A 20,000-nucleotide genomic window follows, 5' to 3' on the forward strand; every position below is an offset into this window, starting at 1 on the left:
GGTCTGCCCTTGTAGATTTTTATGCTCAGCCGGCAAGGAGTCTATAAGTGGGCCCTAGTGACCGATCCCAATTTCCCCATTCTTTGAATTGGCTGGAAAATGTGTTTCTTTTTAATACAATAAATGTCAATACTGTTATTATTGTTATTGATGCTATGATTATCAAATTGTTATTCAAGACAATGATATAATACAAGAGACCCTTTCCAAAAGTCAAGGGAAAGAGTAAACAGGTGAGATAGGTAGGACTAATAACTGACTCCTTGTTGATTAAGCACTTGTAGAGCCATCTGTGTGTAAATACAATAAATAAACTTGTATTACAGTGGGCATGGCATGTATTCTTTCCATCTGTGCTGATTTGGTTAAGAGATAATGTATTCACTATGCTTGTTCTGTTATTGTACACACTAGTTACTCTTTCAATTTTTATTTCATAGTAGATGCAGAGACTATTTTTATATATAATTCTTATTGTTAAGCCTAAAAAACACCTACAGACAAATCATTCTTTCTCCATAGTGTACTGGTCTTTACACCTATTTGAATAAATGTAGAATGTTCTTTACTCTGCTATACTTAACCCCTTACTGATGGGTGAAAAAAAAAAAAAAAAAAAAAAAACTATGCTCTTTGAGCGCAGGGGTTCAGTACATCAAGCTTTGGCGTGTCGCCATGGGGGTACATCTGCATTCAACAGATCGAACGGTTTGTTATGACGCTACAGCGCGTGACCCTGTTGGGAAGGGGTTAATGAACAGATAGGTTTTCCTCTTCTAATGATTCATCATCACTTCCTCCTCCTCATTTAATTTTTGTAGTATTTACAGGTTGGTTGATAAACACATTATAAAAAAGTAATTATGGGTAGAGAGAAAATCAATTCTAATTGTTCAGGATTTTATACTAATTGTATGGGTTTTATTTACAAGTCTTCCTCAGTGAATGACCTTGCTGGTAGTGAAATGTATACAGTGCCAGCATTGTGGTATCTGAAATAACATAAAGAATCATTATTAATATTAAAACAAAGAAGGTTGAGTATATGTCACGTGTTATCATTTTAGTATATTTAAAACTTTGGACAAAATGTAGCCTCAGATTTATGGAAAGAAAACTTGAAAGTTGTCAATTTCTTGCAGACACTAGCTTGCATGTACATATTTTCAAATTATATTATTGAGTGGTATTTATATGATTTATAGTGGTATTTATATGATTTAAGGAGAGATGCGACACTTTGAAAGATCGCACATTTCAAATGTGTGCTCAATGTCTTTCCAAACCATCTGGAAATTCCCAATCTACATATTGTCTTTTAGCTTTTGCAACATGGTAGTATGACATTTAAAGGGAAGAAGGATTCAAAGACCAGAAGGGGAGGCGTGGCAGTTTTGGACATTCTGTATGAGTGTAGTAAAGGCAGTTTTCCATAGTTTCCAACCAAATATTTCTTAGACTAAAGTTTTCCAAATTCTACAAATGGCCACTGTGTAGACAAAGTGAGTGATGACATGCCAGTCACTTTTTGTAACATAGAGTGGCAGCAAGTGCTTTTCTTTATAGCTATATTCATTCTGCGATAAATCTGCCTCAGGTTCATAATTTATTTACCATATCTAGCATATCTAGAAATGAAAAGCTCTTGAAAGATTTTAAATATATGAAAATGCTCCAAATGTATTGATTTTTCTTTTTTCTTTCTTTCTTTCTCTTCTTTTCCCCTTATGTTTCTAAGACCCTAGATTTACTGTAGATTTACTATTGATAAATCGAATAACAGCTATATTTTAGTTTTTGTATCTCTTTAAATCAAGGGCAAAAAAGTGAATTTCATCATGGTTTTTTATATTTTTTTTCTTTTTCTTTCTTTCTTTTTCTTTTAATGAGATTTATTGATTATTTTACCTCTATTATTTTTCCCTCCAATGAAAATACTTTATGTATCACTGCATTCAGGGAGTTTCTAATTTTTAAATGCACTTGCAGGTGTTGCTGGCCGCAGCAGTTTGCACCAAGAGCGGGAAGGCTTTGGTGTCTCGGCAGTTTGTCGAGATGACAAAGTCACGCATTGAGGGGCTTCTGGCTGCCTTCCCAAAGTTGATGACGGGAGGCCGGCAGCACACCTTTGTTGAGACAGAGTCAGTGCGTTATGTGTATCAGCCCCTGGACCGCCTGTACATGCTGCTCATCACCACAAGGGCATCAAACATCTTGGAAGATCTAGAAACACTCAGGCTGTTCTCTCGGGTGGTGAGTACCTTTTTTTTTTTTTTATCCCTTCTGCAGATAATAGTTGTATTTAACCCAATGGCGACGGGTCACGGCTATCGCCGTCATAACAATACGCACGATGTGCGGCGTGAGGCTATCCGCAGCGGCGCCGCGCCAAAACGCCCCGAGGCAATGATTCGGCTTGAGGGACCGACATCACGCGCTCAGAGTCGGCGCGCTGCCGCCGTTCGCCAGAGCGTAGAGTTTTTTTTAATTTGCTATACCCGGCGCCATTGGGTTAATGACCATTTTAAATACATTGAGATCAACTTCTCTTTTTCTCTTAAATCATGCAGAAGACTTCACCCTTTGATTGATGGAATCATGTTACCTGAAAATCAATATTAGAAAGATGAATGTTTATAATGATAATGCTCTTCCCTTATTTCCATTCTTTTTCCTTTCCATCTCTTTCTTTTTTTAACTCCATTTTTGTATTACTTAATGTTGCTGCATCTTTCCTTGTCAGCTTCTACTACATTGTTTTTTCCCCCTTCCCCTTTCCCCTACTTTTTCTCTTCTCCCCATCCTTCTTCATCCTCATCCCTTTTCCCTTCTTATATTCTGTTAGAAAACAGATATTGATAATTGTGGAGTCAGTATCTTTAGGCCTTAGTAGTTAACCCCTTAGATCTGGTTGTGTCACTGCAGCCACGTGACCATAAATCTGGGCATTGGACTTAAGCGAGCGGCTGCTCTGCCAGGTGGCAGCTTGTAAGCAGGGCAAACACGAACACAAAGACATTATACCTCCTCCATGGAGCAGGCACTTCTAGTCATGGCTCACTGACATTACATTCCTCACTCGTACATCAATGGGAATAATGAAAAATCGTTAAATGAGTCTAATCGACCTCTTGGGAGGTTGATTGGACTGGTGGTGAGGCTTTCCCATCACCCCGGCAGAAAGGCTCACAACGACAGGTTCGCCTCCCCTGCCCTTTAAGCCAGATTTTTTCATAACGTTTATGGTTGGTCACATCACATCACCCAGATCAAAGTGTCTTTTTGTTTTTGTTTGTTTGTAGAGTAGGTGTTGCCTAATTGTAAAGATATATAATCCTCATCATTGTAAATGTGTACTTTGCACCAAGAATTCATCTAGTCACAGATTATCTTCTTTTCCATCCCAACAGATCCCAGAGTACTGCCGTAATATGGAAGAAAGCGAGATCTTGGAGAATGCGTTCCATCTCATTTTTGCCTTCGATGAGATTGTGGCCCTTGGGTACAGGGAGTCTGTGAACCTGGCCCAGATCCGTACTTTTGTCGAAATGGACTCGCATGAAGAGAAAGTCTATAGAGCTGTCAGGGAGACCCAAGAAAGGGAGGCTCGAACCAAGATGAAGGTAGGCACATATAATTTATTAAATTTATTGATTGGTTGTTCAGCCTCTGTTCCATCCAGTTCTAAATAAACTTTTTTTTTTTTTATTATTACATTCAAGAATGTTTGTCAGAACTTGAATGAAGTCAGACTATAGAGAGATTTATAAAAGAAGAAGAAAAAAAAAAAAAAAAAAACTTACAAAATGCACAATAAATAAAGCATATATGTATCATTTATAAAGCATGAAACAGCAAAACATGTATTTGAACTTAAACATGAAGACAGTAAGAAAAACAAGAGGTGTTAAGATGATTGTATTAAGAAAGATTAGGTCCTAGAAGTGGGGTTAGGAGATGGGATGGTGGGTGTAGCAGTTTCTGATGGACTGGACATATATATGTGTGATTTTTTTTTTTTTTTCCTTCTTTCTTTTTTATGGAGATTAAAACATTATATTACCTATTTGATGAAGCAGAGAAAGATTTTTAAATATTCCTTAAAACTTGCAGGAGAAGGCTAAGGAGCTGCAGCGCAAACGGTATGAGGAGAACAAGAGAGGCATCAAGTCCCCAGGCTTCTCTGGGGGAAACAGTGGAGGATTTGGTATGTCCGGAGGTTTTGGAGGGGGATCTGGAGGTTTCACCCCATCGGAGCCAATAACAGCCACCACACAGGTATGGATTTGGAGAGGCAGTGAGGATGGGATTATTCTTGAGGAACTCTTTCATTTAGACAAGTATACAAAACTCAGAAACAGATTTACTAAGAAAGAGACGTTTGAGAGTAAATATCTAAAGGAAAGTGACGATGCGAATGGTCGACAATGAGTAAGGGGAAATTCAACCAATTCCTTCATATTCCAGGAGAGCAGGCCTGCTCCCATGAAGGCTTCAGGTCCAAACCGCGCCATGAAGCTCGGAAGCAAGGCCAAGGATGTGGATTCCTTCGTGGACCAGCTGAAGTCTGAGGGAGAGCGAGTCGTTTCCGCAACAGAGCCCTCGTCCAAGATGCAGCCGGTGTCTACACCTCAAGTGGATGTCGAGCCGTTAGTTTTTGTTTTTCTTTCTTTGTTTATTATAATTATATATATTCTCCTTTCATCTATCTGTGTCTTATTTTGCTATTTATCTCTTGTTTCCATTTTCCTGAAAACTGCAGTTAGAGAGTCATGATGATAAGATTTTGCTTTAGCCAGATTTTTTTTTTTTTTTTTTTTTGGGGGGGGGGGTGAGTGAGAGTGTGAAACTGTGAAACTGTGAAACTGTGAAACTGTGAAAGTGTGAGAGTGTGAGAGTGTGTGAGTGTGTGAGTGTTGAGTGTGTGAGTGTGGTACAAATATGCATCCTTTACTCAAACCATTATACTAAGACATATTTTCAACCCACAGAATTCACATTGTCATGGCAGAGGACCTGGTGGTGCGAGCTGGAAGGGACGGAGGCTTACAGACAATGGAAGTCCAAGGTATCCTCAAACTCCGAATCACAGACAGCGAACATGGCTTTATTAAAGTACAGGTAAGGAATATTAATCTTTTTTATTTTATTTATTTATCTATCTATCTATCTATCTCCCCTCTACCCCCAGAAAATATTGTGAAGCATATTTGTGCTAATTGTTGCCAAAATCAGTGTAAAAAGACTGTACAGTAATTTTAAAAGTCAATTTGCAGGAAAGGAGAGTGGCATCATTTCATTTCTTCATCACTAGAAGAATTTCATAAGTTGTCTTATGTGAGTAGATGTATTTGATTATGTATATTTATATATATATTTTAATAATTTAAATTTTGGTTCTTTACAGGTGGACAATACAGATACCAGACCCATTCAGTTGCAGACTCATCCCAATGTAGATCGTGATCTCTGGCGCTCTTGCGGACAAATAGGCATGAAGATGTCGAACAAGCCTTTCCCTGCAAACACAGATGTGGGGGTGTTGAAGTGGAGGTTCCAGACAACAGATGAAAGTCAAGTGCCATTATCTAGTAAGTTCTTTTTTTCTTTCTTTCTTTCTTTCTCTCCTTCCTAATTTCTTTGTCCATCCCACTTTTTTCCAGTTACTCATCATCATAAATAACTTTGAAGATAATGATATTTATTAAAAAAAAAAAAAAATTGTATGCTTTAGTTTTATTGGAAGCTTTATCCATATTCAGGCAGGTATTTCAGGTAATGGCCAGTCATTAGTTGCTCTACTCGGTTTTTGCCATTGCTTTAGATTATCTAAAATTCCGCTATTCCCCCAGTTAACTGCTGGCCCCAGGAGAACGGCGCAGGAGGATGTGATGTCAACATTGAGTACACCTTAGAGAACACTGAAATGGAACTCAATGAGGTTACTATAACCATTCCGCTTGCCTCTGGTGCCCCCCCACCAGTCATCAATGACTGTGAAGGAGAGCATGAATATGACCGCGCTCACTGCTCACTTGTATGGCGTATTCCTGTTATTGATAAGACTTCCCCAACTGCTGCCATGGACTTCACAGCCAGAGGTGTTCCTGATAACTTCTTCCCAGTACGCGTCTCCTTCCACTCCTCACGGATTTACTGCAACCTCAAGGTGGGTGGAACTTTGTGGTATTTGAATAGGAGATGTAATTGACACATTTGCAAATAGATCATCAGAATATGTACTTTTTAATTTTACATACTTGTAATTTTCTTTTTTATATCATAATCATTAATTTTTGGTTCAGTCTCTGTTTATTTTTACTGTTTGTGAAGTAAGAGATAACCTTATTAACCTTTCTTTACTTTGGCTGTTACCATATTTACATACTTTAATCAACCTTCAACCCTTTCCCTGATTCAGTTATCAGTTCTAATTACTCCTCCTACATCCTGACAATGATGTATTTCATTATGTGTAAAGTAATATGCAATGCTGTACTGTTTTGTGATGAGTAAGATAATATAATCTGGACTATTTCAGTAGGGTGATGATTGAGTAAGCAATTGTTTATCACACTTCCCTTGCATTTATGCAGTAATTCTTAAATTTTTCTTAACCCAAAGCCGATGGGCATGGCATGTACGATGTGCCTTGTCCACTGTGAATTTACTTTATTTAATGTTTTTGCTACAAAGATGGCTCCACTTGTACTAAGTCAACAGTGAGCCAGTTACAAGCACTACCTGTCTCACTGGTTTAGGTTTACCCATTTCCTTGATTATTTAAAAAATATTTCATGGTATCTTATAATTATAATGTCTGTAATAAAAATAACACCAGTATTGAGAGCATTAGCAAAAATTGTTTTTATTTTTTTTCTTGTGAATTCAAGGAAAGGTGAAATTAGGTACTATCACAAGGTCTTCTAACTGATTCTTTTGTGGCTAAGCCCATGCAGAGACATTTCACAAAAAAATCTGAAATATGCAGTTTTTTCCCAGCACCACTGGTTTAACCTGTTCACATTGGTTGGTGCTATTCTTGTCATGATGTGGCAAGTACATATTCTGGATGACTATTATCTATGCCAAGCATGTATGATATGCATGCTAAATAGTCCACTTATTTGGCCTTCACTGTGGTATCTTAGAAGGTACTGCTCTCCAATGAAGGCTTTAACCCCTTCCCAGCAGGTCACGCCCTCAGGCATCATAACAAACCACTCGATCTGTGGAGTGCGGCTAAAGCGCTACGAGCCAGTGGTTCGGCTTGATGTACCAAACTCCCGCACTCAAAGTCTAACTTGTTATAGAAAGATTTCACATGTCAACCAAAATTGTAGACAGCAAGAAAAAAGTTTTCCTGTTTCAAAACTTTGTTATGGAAAAGTGACAGTCATTACTAGTCATGGATTAATGTATACCATCAAAATCTTTAAAATACTGGAAATACTGTTTGTTTTAAATACAATCCATAGTATGTACCAAGCACACAATGGCTTTAGTTGTTTACTTATTGAAGTTTAATTTCATACTAGCTTTGTGGTATATTTTTCATCGCACCCGGTGTGAGGAGTCGGCTTGTTATGATGGCTATAGGTGTGGCCAGGCAGATACGGGTTAACCCCTTGAGTTGGTTGCTTCACATGGTGTCAAGACTCACATGGACTAAAATATGGGCATTAGGTTTACATGAGTGGCCGTTTTACAGTTGTGCAGTTTGTAGGCCAGACACACATGAACACTCCTGTGTGTTGACAAGATTATGCTTCCCCTTTGCAATATTATTTTCTCTTTTTATGCATAAGTTTTTAGCTTTTTGCCATTTTCCAGTTTTCCTTGCATAGACTCCACATCATCTCTCTAGGTAGTTTATAAACCGAGTACAGGAAAAATAAAAATTATGTAACACTGGTATTTGTTCTTGTTCTTCTAATATTCAACTTTCTGTAATACAACCTGCATTGTTGGTCATGGTGCCAGGAATATGGAAATGTCATCCTCCATAGAGCCAGCGCTCTTCCAGTCATTGCTCATGGACATTACATTTTACACTCATACATCAGCCTTCAGCTGAAACACTAGCAATGACAGGTTTGCGTTAACCAGCCTACAGCCAGATTTTCCCCATGATGGCATGTTCATGTCACCCGCCCCTCAAGCCAGATCTTTTCATGGTCACATCACCCAAATCCAGGGAGTTAATGGGTTTTCAGGATCTAAGTACATGGCAACTAAAAATAATATGAATCTGTAACATTACCATTCAAAGTCAGTATTGTTATTGATTATAAATATTTTCTTTATAGAATGAATACTTTAAGTTATTGTAGATACTAAAAGTAATTCACAAGTTTTAGGGTCTTGAACATAATGCATTGTAGTCCACAAAAGTAGAATAAGTCGACCACCAATGTTGGATTAAAGACTGAACTGCGTTATAGTAGGAATAAGATCTGGTGAAGTAGAAAGTGGCAGGGAAAGTGGAAAGTGACAAGTACTACTGGAAAGCCTACAATAGGAGTATTGTATGTTTATTTTCAGCAGATTGTTTACCATTGGCTCACTTTGTTTTTGTCTCTTGTTTAAGTAATAATTAAAATACCTCTCCCTTGCCTATGTCTAACCCATGGGATCCAGGTGCCTTGCTGCCCACTTATGGCCCTAAATACAGGCCCAGCCCATGAGTAGTGTTAGTGCCTCCCTTTTGTAATGTTATCTCTTTTTCTGCTGAAGTGTTTTTTTTTTGTCATTTTTCAGTCTATATTTGTCATTTGATATGCTGTATCAAGATGGTAGTATACTTTTCTTTGCACACTCCATCTCATCTCTCTAGGTTGCCCATAAGTGTGTGCAATAATAAGTAACACTGTGTTATTTGAATCTTAATTTTATATTTTTGTGATATTCAGTTTTCTGTAGTACACCCTCAGTTTATATTTTCATGATATTCAGTTTTCTGTAGTACACCCTGAGCTGCCAGTAACGGCAGAAATAGGATTCTGGGCATGGAAATAATGTCCTGGAGCCAGCACTCTTCCAGTCATGGCTCACAGGTGTACATTCTACACGTTTAATGCAAGAACCCCTTACTAAATACCCACCAAGTCTGATCACCGCTTTCAAACACAATTCTCATGACATGTTCACGTCACCCGGACCTCAAGATAAACTTTTTCATATGTGATGGTTACAACACCTAGATCCAAGGGTTAAAAAAAAATAAAGTACTGATTGTGAAATTCTCTTTAAAGTCGGACATTAAACTTGGTGTTTTCAAGAAATTGTAGCACTATTATGATAATCCTCAAGTAATATTTTCAAAAATATATGCAATATATATCCAAGTACAACTGTTTTCTCCCTCTTCTCTTCATTAGCTCTTTCACCTTGAACCTCCTTTTTATATCCTTCCTTTACCCCTTCACCTTGTCCACTTCTTCCCTTCCTAAAGATTCAGCATACCCACCCACCCTATGTAGTAATCATTGTTTGATCTTTTTCAGGTTTTGGGAGTTGTCAGCACTTCAGATGGAGCACCAGTGGTACATTCCATGGAGACGCTCATGAAAACCAACATCTATGAGATTGACTAAATGTGTTTGTTATTTCCTATGGTGCACAATAATTAGTAGGATCCAGACATTAAGTAAATCTTCTGTCATGTTAAGCTGCTAAAAGGATTATCATATATATTTTTTTCCTTCTTTTTAAGTAGTTGTGTTGAGGTTCAGAACATTTCTGCAAGTGTTGCATTTACATTTGGTAAAAGTATAATTTTAATGATTCACCTTTATTTTATGGATTGTATGAATTATTCCTGTTGAACAGGTTCCAGTGAAGCTGAGCAGGTTATTATTTGACTGGAGTGTGAGTTAGTTACATCATGTATAAGTACTGTCAATGTTCACATGTTAATCCTGGAGATAAATCCACCTCTTTATGTTAACATAAATAGGACTGAAGATGGCATATTACAGGGTTGTTTTATGGCATCTTCCAGTCAGATAACTTTTTCTTATTTTGTATATATATTTACAAGCAGCCAGTGTCCAAATTGTTAATTATTTTAGTTTAGAAAAGATTGCTGTTTTTCCCCATGTAGAAGGAACAGCAAATTTATTGTTTCCAATCTATATTCTGCATTAAAGAGAGGACAAGTTTAGATTGTATGGTTTCATTCACCTCAAATGTAATAAAAAGAAAGTTTTATTTCAAAAAATTTATTCTCAAATAAGGTGGAAGATCATATCTTCAACTTCCTTCCTACATCTTAACTAGAAAATTTGTTTCAGAACAGCTGAGTTGCAGTAAGCCGCAGATGGCATGTAAGAAATCAGCAAAAGAGCAGGAATTTCAGAGAGATTAAGAAACATAATAATGGATCCCCTTTTAAATGTCAGATTAATTTTCTGCTTTTTTTTTAAATTTTTATTTTTACTTCAAAGTCCTGCTTTTTCACTTGCTATTACAAGGACACCGATGAAAAGCATATTTTATTTTCATTTAGGTCAGTCATGTAAGTCCTATCAGCATTGCTCCTAAAATTTGGCCTGTGAAACATGCTTTTAGCTGGTTAGAATCTTGTTGCATTTTTAACATTGGGGGACACCTGACTTTTGCAGAGTTGCTGATAGTTAATGGTTTATTTCCAGTACTGAAAGAACTATAATAAACACCATGTTTGCATTTTCTATACCTCTGGTACAAGAATTACCTGTCACTAAAGAAATGAATAAATTAAGAAAAAAAAAGAAAAAAATGTAAGAGATCAAAACATTGTGCTGTACTTGTATGAATTCATACAAACAGGATTTTAATTAAGAAGACGACAACCATTGTGTCTTTTATTGATAACTACGATGCACTTGGCTACGGGTTTTACAAAAAACTTTACAACTGCACAATAATTAAGTGCAGTTTATTTAGGAACATGACTTCTATGAATCATAACAATCATCCTTTTTTAGTTTGTTTCTTTGTTTCTTTCTTCCTCATGATATAAACTGGTCTCCCTTGTACCAGAGTCAAACAACACTGCCTTGGAGTGGCACTAAGAATTCCTAAAAATGTGCAACTCTCAAGCAGTCACATCTGAAGCACTCGTTTTACTGCACTTGGTTCTGGTATTCTGGTTAACTATTGAAAACAGGTATTTGAGTATTTGATGAAGATGGATACATCCCCGTGTTACCTGTGGATTTTATCTTCACTTATGAATATTTTACAGTAACTATGTACAAAGTCTTGTATTTGATTATAAGGCTTTCCCGCAGACTAATGCCAGATTGTTAAATTTGAGGATGTCTGTTACTCAAAACTATGGTTCAAAATGTGAGACCTCCGTCTGTAGATGGCAAAAAGAATTTTCTCTCTCCTTTTATTTATTTACTTTTTTGATAGTTGCAACAGCTGTAACACAAACAATGACATTGGATGCTAAGTTTCTCATAATGCACAATGATACCAAATTAGCTTATTCCTCCCTTACCACTGGTGCAATACTGCTTCACATCTATTTTCACTTTGAGAATCCCAAGCCATTCAGTTCTTGGTGAACACTATTGTCTTACATAGCAAGACTACTTTTTTTTTTTCATATTTCACAACAGTAAACAAGATGGATGACTTGCCAAGCTGAAACAAATGAATGAATTTTTTTCTCTACTTTTGGAATAGGCATTGGAGATGTGTTGTTTGGACTAGCTCTTCAAATGAGCTTTGAGTTTCCTAATATTGGTGTATGAATGTATGTGCTCCTGGAATTATTGAGTAATAAAGCAGCACAATTTGAATAAGTTTCGGCCTATTAAGCATTTAAACAGACAATCAAAATCTCTTAGTAGGGAAACCATAACCACACTTCAAAAGAAATTTACATTTGCATTTAAACTTACCCTTTACTTTCTAAAGTAAGAAGAAAAAAAATATACAAGACTAAAGAGTTACAGCTGTAAACAATTTGATTTACATAGTTTGACAAGTCTGACTTATCATGCAAGGAAAACCTGTTTTGTGTGAGGAGGAAACCCTACAGGTATAAAATATGACCTCTGTAAAGAGACAAAAGAAAATAAAAAAATAATCAAAATTTAAATTTTTCTGTCTTTGAAAATAATGTAAGTAATATAATACTGCAAGTTTGAGTGTACTTCCTACCTGATATCTCAAATTTTAGTTTTTTTTTTTTTTTTCTTCTTTTTTTTTTTTTGGTAAGTAGGGTCACAGAATGTTAAAAATGTTCCCAAAAGGAAATTCTATGACCTAGGATCTCTCCATCTTAGGACTGAATACTTTTTTGCATACATGACAGAGGATAAGAACCTGAGTTACAATATCTGCCTTTCTTTTACCTAGGGATGGCCTGTAGTAATGTAATACAGCCCCTCCTTACACTAACTGCAAAGAGTAAAAAATAGTTAACATAAAAATACAATAACCAAAAATGCAGTGCCGTAATTCAGGCAATAACCTCCACAAGCATCTTCACTTTAGATCACACATACACACAATGCTTCGCACCCTCTCACTTTCACCTCTTCCCCAGCGTCCATTGCACTTTTTTGAGGTGAGGGGGACTTGGTCCTTCTAACATCAAGGAACAATAGGCAAATTTGTACATAGACTTTGCACGATTTCTGAGTAATAACCCAGTGTTTAGTAGCAGCCACCTGTAATTACTTCGACTCAGCTTTCATGGTGGAATGACTCTTGACTTGTGGTCACCTGAAGGATATTAAAAAAAAGAAAGAAAGAAGGGGGTGTTTTAATGACATTTATACTAAATTGTGACTTCACAATATAATCATTTGATAGACAGTTTTCAAATTTCACAAGTCCAATGAATACATAAAAAGGAAAATTGCCAATCACACTTACAGCGGAGGGTTGATAGTTGAATTGGTGAAGGAAGTTTGTGTTATGGTGAGGTGGATTCTCGAGGACCGGGCGGACCAGGGGGTCCAGTCTGGGGCGAGGTTCTTCCACTTGCGGGTACAGTGGGGGGCAAGTGTGGGGGTGGAGGGATGCCTGCACCGACGTGGCTTGTGGGCGGGGGTCCACTTGAGTGTGGGGGCACAGAGTCATGCGTGGTGGAGTGAACCGGGACATAGTATGGGACGGTGCCATTGACGCCTCCTTCACTATAGTTGTTCACGAAATATTCCTTGTTGACACAGTTCCGTAATGTTTCCGGGATGCGGCCTATTATTGCACGGCGAATCTCATTGGCAGCCATCTCTCGCAACTCGTTACTGGATGCATCAGAGTAATATGCTGCATGCGGAGTGCAAATCAGGTTTGGTGCATCTTTGAGGTGTCCTGCAATACAAAGAGAAGTTGACTTTTCTGATTATACATTAAGTGCCATAAAATTATATCTATTGTTCCGTAATACTGGTTGTGAATCAAAAACTGAAGACATGAACTCCTCTTTACAGTTCCAGTAGATAAACTTCTAAATCCAAAGGGCATGGCATGTATGTACATGCCATGCCCACTGAGTTAACTTTATTATTTGTTTTACACATAGATGGCTACACTTATACTAAGTCACCAATGAGCCTGTTTACGCTTTTCCTTGACTTTTGAAAATATTTTATGTCATCTTATATTGTTGTTACTAATGTCTATAACATTATAGTAATTATAATGTCTATAATAAAAATAACACTAATGATATTCATAGTGTTAGTAAAAAAAAAATATATATATTCCCACCAATTCAAGGAAAGTCAGGTAAGGTCACACACTAATGGACTCCTTTGTGGTTAAGTACTAGCAGAGCCAATTATGTGCAGAGACATTTTATTATTAATTATATTTATTATGATTATTTTTAAGAGTAGTAATTGTAGAAGTGGCAGTTGTATCATTATCATTGCCATTATTAACATTATCATCATTATTATTATAGTCATTATTATCATCCTTTACAATTATTATAATTTTCATTTACTATTATTACTATTAGTATCACTATTATTATTATTATTATTATTATTATTATTATTATTATTATTATTGTTATCATTATTATTATTATCAGCAGCATCATTAAAATCATTATCCTCATTATTTCCATAATAATAATAATAATAATAATAATAATAATAATAATAATAATAACAACAACAACAATGATAGTAATAATAATACTAACAATAAATAATGACTATTACTAATAATAATTAATTAGCAACCCGTAGCCAATCTGTATCAGACAACTGAAAAACAAACAAACAAACAAATACACAAAAAGGCACAGCAAGCATACCCTGGAATGGGTTGTATGGCTCATTCTCGTGAACGTCAAGTGCTGCGGCTCTGATTCTGCCTTCCTTAAGGGCCGCGGCCAGGGCATTCTCATCCACCAATGCCCCTCGAGCAGTGTTTACCAGGAAAGCCCCCGGCCGCATCTGGGTGTAGAAGAGAGAAAGCCTTGGGATTAATTTACTATGAATTAACTATGAAAGTCAGTGAAAATTGACTATCATGACACCAGCAGTTTGAAGGTTCATCTACAGTGAATTAATATGGAAAGGGAAGGAGATAATGCTCATGGGACTAGAGAAATGGTGGTAGAAATAAAAAGGGACAATAGTAAAATAATAATGAAAAATAAAAAGAGTAATGAAAGCAGGCAGAACATTTGAAGGAATGATTTGAAACTTCCTTCCTGTACTTTAGGAAATTCTTCCATAACTAGTAACAGAAACTATAATGCCCACTTCAAAGCAATTCTGGTGCTTAGCTACTATATTTAATACTCAACTCTTCAAAACATACTGCAATAACTTGATGCAGAAATACCTATAATGACTGATTTCATGTTCTGAAAATGGAGGGATTGTTTATGCAATCATTTCTTCGTATAAATAAACCATTAACCACTGATGAGCATGTCACAATTTTATATTAGAAAGATTGGACTGAAGGAAACTTAAACAATAGTCTGTCTTTATTTCCCCCTGAGTATTGGAAAAGACTACAATGACTTTAAACAAAAAAAGAAAACAGAAAAGGAAAAAAAAGAAATAACTGTTCTGCACACAACGTAATACACACTTTCACTGTACTTAAAGGAAGCTACAGTTCCTATTCTCGTAATAGCATCACGCTGTCAAAAAAATACATAAAAAAATAAAAATAATTCCTTTCATCCTAATAACAAACATAAGAATAATGTTTTTATCACTTTCTCCAGTTACAGAAAAAAATATCACACTCAGAAAATCTTAAGCTCTCTTGCTACATATTTCAGTATTACACAAAGCTTTGGCTTCTTTCTTAAACCTCAGATCTCTCTTGATCTTCATAATCATTACTTGAGATCATTTTATACCTTGTATCACTTACTACATGACTTGTCAAATTTTAATAGTGAAAGAAAATTCATAACATAAGCTTATATTTGATGATGATATGGTGACAATACTGATCTGTATCACAGTTTCACACAGTAAAGAGCATAATCAGAAAATTAAATTACATAAATTATCTTTTTATGGAATAACACAAACAGGAGACTTTCATAGCTGTTCTCCTTGCAAATTTGACTGCTTACCTCTCCAAAATGTCTAGATTCCTTAAATTATAGTAGTCTGCAGATTCATATACCTAATCAAACTTCCACAAACTTACGAAAAATAATAAACTGGCTTTTCCATTAGACAAAGAGTACTTCCTACATATACAACGCATACAGTACAACCCTAAGAAAGATTACTAAACTTTCATGCTAAGCTCCCTCAATCATTCTGTATTTGAAATTTTAATTCTAGGCAGGAACAGTAACTCTCAGGAATGATTAACAAACTTTAGAACATATTCCCAAACTCATCCACTTTGAAACAATTCACTATTAGTTGGTTTCCTGATGACTACAGGGTTTCCAAAAGAGGGTTTCCTGACTCAACTCTGTCTGGGCCTTTGTCATCACTATACCATCAAACTATTTCCCTTTCCTGTATACATAAACACATCCTGCTATACAAAGGCTGTTACAAAACTTACAATCTTGTATGAAAACTGTAATACATCTGGAAATATAAATGCATATGAGGATTTTGAAAACACACACTTGCTCACCTGCTTAATTGTGAAGTCATTTATGAGGTGGTTATTATGCTCATTGAGGGAGCAGTGTAAAGAGACACAGTCACTTCGGTACAACAGATCCTGAAATGTAAAATAAAGTTTTCAAGTAAACTAAAATACACATTACTGCAGTGGGAAAAATCTAGAGAAATTAGAAAAGTCATCACTTGAATGTCTGACTATCAAAGAGATGATATAGATAATAATCTTAGCTCTAACTACAAACACTAAGAAAGAACCATGACTGTAAACCTTATGAAAATAATGCAATAACTACTATATCTTGATTTAGTTAACACTAATGCTTTCATTCTTTTTTATTGCCCTTATAGCATATCACATATCCTTTACACATCAACATTTAACATTCTTGCTAAACCTTTACTCACATACTGAGGGTGAAAGGTCACAAGAAAACATGTAAATCCTGACACAAACCTGTAGTGTGTATACTCGTGCTAAGCCCAGACTCTTTTCGATCCCATCTGAGAGGTAGGGATCGTAAAATGTGACGTTGAAACCAAAAGCTTTTGCTCTTAGCGCCACAGCAGACCCAATGCGACCTGTGGTGTTGAACAGTTCATTTATTGAGGGCGGTGAATGTAGGAAAATCTACCCACAAAAATATCAAATATATGTACACATCTTAAAGGTATATATTATTTCTTCTGGTAAAGGCCTACTTACCAAGACCGACTATTCCCAGTGTGTCTTCACGTATCCGAGCACATCCTTGGGCTGCCTCTCGAACCTGGTTGAAATACAAGAAATTGAAATACTATGCTCTATGATGGTCAAATTAAATATGTTACCTTTAAATGTTACATTTTGGCCGTACGGATTTAGGTATTCTTTTTTTAATTATGGCCAAGATCAATAGTGTCTATCTCTTATAGTCTAATTCTTTTCCTAACTTATCCTAAATTCTGTTGTTAAAAAGTTACAACTGAAAATCACCCTTAAAGAAATTAGAAATTAAGTAGCTACCTCATTACCTAACACCTTTTTTTTTTTTTTTTTTTTTTTTTTTTGTGGAATGAACAGTGATTATGGGCCATAAACAAGTGTTCAACATACACAATATTTTCCAATGATACATGGGAAAATACTAAGGGCAGAAGAATTTCTGTGTATGGCGCATAAACACTGTGGTTAATCTATTATCACACCTCCCACACCTGCTCGGGACCCGTAAATTTCTTCCCCTCGCGGACCATGTTGGCCAACCAGTATGTGCGACGATATAGGTTTAGAATGAGGCACATGGTGGTGTCGGCAACCTCCTCTACTCCGTAACCTGGTACGTTGCACACTGCGATGCCCAGCTCTCCTGCAGCCTGTTAAAAAGTGCAAAAGAGTAATGAGTATCTTCATAGTATTTTCCAAGACATCTGGTGGATTTTGAAAAACCAAAGAACACTTGTGCCTAAGATTGTATTAATTTGATTAACGTCTGGCAAGAATTTACACCTCTTCCCCTACAGAATAGACAGTATCTTAAGTTGCTGTTAACTGAATGTCACTTGGACTATCAACCACATATTTCCAGCCGTCCTACAACTGTGTCCATGTCTATATGCCAACTACAATTAGTCAAATACAAAACCTAATAACTATAAAGACAAACATGTCCTGGACAGACTCTGACCTCTTCTTTATCCTAATAATCAATCTTTTGAGTTGTTGTTCAGACAAATTTAACTTTCTTTTTTTTTAAACTATATGTTCAACAAATAAACTCTGTTTAATCAGTATAAGATACTTTTATTAAGCAATTAATACCCAAGTCTATCTGAAAAATGGTTCACTGCTTTTAAGTGATATATATATATATATATATATATATATATATATATATATATATATATATATATATCCCTCTCAGATCCTGAATAACACTCACAACAAGAACATATCAAAGAAAAAAAACAAGAAAGAACAAAGGAGTATAGGATAAAACACCAACACAATAATTCCTCAACCTAATGCAATTCAAATCATTTCTACTTCTACTTCTGTGACTGGCTTCCCAGCTGGTCAACCCCTTGAAATGGGAGCTAAATTAGATAAAAAAGACGAGCATGAAAAGTTTAATATGAACACTACCCAAAGTTCTGAATACCAATACTGATGGCAAGTTGCCAAGAGTTGGGCTAATTGCAAACCCTTGGGTTCTCTCAATGCTATCACAAACTTTTCTCCTTTGTCCAGACCTCATCAAACTTTAAAAAGAACTCCAGGTTGGGGGGTAAAAAAAAAACTTTAACTGTGGAACCAATCATGAGAGAATAATTCTAACTATCCCAAAACTCTGCTATTGGAAGAATCCAGCAATCAACTTACTGAGTTATCAAGTCTAAAGCAAAAGTTTTAACTTTGGCAAAGCTTTCCAAACTTCTTTGAGATGTTCATAAAAAGAAATAAGTAAGAGACAGGAGACAAGCCTCGTTGCACTCAACTAAACATGTCTTTTTTTTTAATAACGAAAACAGAAATAACCATTCATCAAGTCTTAAGATGCACTCAGTTTTAAAGGTTAATGCTAGCTTACACAATATCATACAAGCAACTTTACTTGTACATCCAAGATATAATCTCATCGACGGCTCCATAATGTGCTAACTTTCGTCAAGTCCAGAAATTTTTCAAGTTAACCGTGAGTCTAACTTTCAACTTTTTGTTTCCTGTGAAACAAGTTTTATAACTTCCAAAAGTTGAGACATTAAAACTTTTAACACAAGTTGGGCAAGTTTACAATGAAAATTGAGAGGCTATAATAAGCAATAAAAGGCTGTCTCCATCATAAGTTATTTTACATTAATGCAGATCTCAACCATCCAGATCTTTCCAGCATCTGCATTTTAAAAAGTTTGGGGAAGAACTTTGTGATTTTCCTCCTCTACCCAAATTGTTTCTTTTCTCAAAAGTTATGACATGTTCTTGGGATACATAGCCACTCTGTGTATAATTCCACGGGTACAACTGTATTTATTTATTTATTTTTTTACCTCAATCTTTAAATAATTACGTATTGTATGACCTTGCATGATTGATAAGAAGTCTGAGAATCACTGATTTAATTACAAGAAAAAAATATATATATAAAATAAATAAAGAAGAATCAAAAGAACTAAAGTTTGAAGGAATATATGTAAATATGAGAAAGAGGATGCAAAGGGAAGGGTAATAGTTGAAAATAAACAGCAGGGAATGGGGGGGGGGGGGGACTAAAAGGAGAACAAGAACACAAGAGGAAGAGCAAGACTAAGATAATGAAATCATGAGTGAGTGAGTGAGTGTGTGTGAAAGTGAGTGAGTGTGTGAGTGTGTGTGAAAGTGAGTGAGTGTGTGTGTGTGAGTGAGTGAGTGTGTGAGTGAGTGAGTGAGTGAGTGAGTGAGTGAGTGTGTGAGCGAGTGAGTGAGCGAGTGAGTGAGTGAGTGAGTGTGAGTGAGTGAGTGAGTGAGTGAGTGAGTGAGTGAGTGAGTGAGTGAGTGAGTGTGTGAGTGAGTGAGTGAGTGAGTGAGTGAGTGAGTGAGTGAGTGTGTGTGAGTGAGTGAGTGAGTGAGTGTGTGAGTGTGTGTGAGTGAGTGAGTGAGTGAGTGAGTGAGTGAGTTTGTGAGTGTGTGAGTGAGTGAGTGAGTGAGTGAGTGAGTGAGTGAGTGAGTGAGTGAGTGAGTGAGAGAGTGAGTGAGTGAGTGAGTGAGTGAGTGAGAGAGTGAGTGAGTGAGTGAGAGAGTGAGAGAGTGAGAGAGTGAGAGAGTGAGAGAGTGAGAGAGTGAGAGAGAGAGTGAGAGAGAGAGAGAGAGAGAGAGAGAGAGAGAGAGAGAGAGAGAGAGAGAGAGAGAGAGAGAGAGAGAGAGAGAGAGAGAGAGAGAGAGAGGATGGCGAATTTTAAAAAATC

General features: G+C 36.4%; 2 protein-coding genes across 12 annotated transcripts in view; one reads left to right on the forward strand and one right to left on the reverse strand.

Annotated features, from left to right (window-relative positions):
* LOC125031064 (coatomer subunit delta-like) overlaps window positions 1-10,165 on the forward strand; it is a 16,781-nt gene extending 6,616 nt beyond the window's left edge. Inside the window, exons 2-9 of the mRNA XM_047621522.1 lie at window positions 1,990-2,253; window positions 3,411-3,623; window positions 4,114-4,278; window positions 4,468-4,649; window positions 4,992-5,121; window positions 5,408-5,591; window positions 5,853-6,169; window positions 9,507-10,165. Of these exons, the coding sequence (XP_047477478.1) occupies window positions 1,990-2,253; window positions 3,411-3,623; window positions 4,114-4,278; window positions 4,468-4,649; window positions 4,992-5,121; window positions 5,408-5,591; window positions 5,853-6,169; window positions 9,507-9,596 (1,545 nt within the window). The 3' untranslated portion in view covers window positions 9,597-10,165. The remainder of the gene's footprint in view (window positions 1-1,989; window positions 2,254-3,410; window positions 3,624-4,113; window positions 4,279-4,467; window positions 4,650-4,991; window positions 5,122-5,407; window positions 5,592-5,852; window positions 6,170-9,506) is intronic.
* A 42-nt stretch (window positions 10,166-10,207) lies between these two features.
* The window catches only part of LOC125031065 (C-terminal-binding protein-like), a 46,672-nt gene continuing 36,879 nt past the window's right edge, over window positions 10,208-20,000 (reverse strand). For 10 of the 11 annotated variants that reach the window (XM_047621531.1, XM_047621532.1, XM_047621529.1 and 7 more), the window contains 7 exons: window positions 17,268-17,435; window positions 16,786-16,849; window positions 16,537-16,661; window positions 16,090-16,179; window positions 14,276-14,417; window positions 12,880-13,320; window positions 10,208-12,726 (listed from right to left, as the gene is read on the reverse strand). In XM_047621531.1, the coding sequence (XP_047477487.1) occupies window positions 12,920-13,320; window positions 14,276-14,417; window positions 16,090-16,179; window positions 16,537-16,661; window positions 16,786-16,849; window positions 17,268-17,435 (990 nt within the window). In that variant the 3' untranslated portion in view covers window positions 10,208-12,726; window positions 12,880-12,919. The remainder of the gene's footprint in view (window positions 12,727-12,879; window positions 13,321-14,275; window positions 14,418-16,089; window positions 16,180-16,536; window positions 16,662-16,785; window positions 16,850-17,267; window positions 17,436-20,000) is intronic. The other variant, XM_047621534.1, reaches the window with a different exon arrangement.

Source organism: Penaeus chinensis, chromosome 12 (genome assembly GCF_019202785.1).
Source record: "Penaeus chinensis breed Huanghai No. 1 chromosome 12, ASM1920278v2, whole genome shotgun sequence".
Taxonomy (NCBI): domain Eukaryota; kingdom Metazoa; phylum Arthropoda; class Malacostraca; order Decapoda; family Penaeidae; genus Penaeus; species Penaeus chinensis.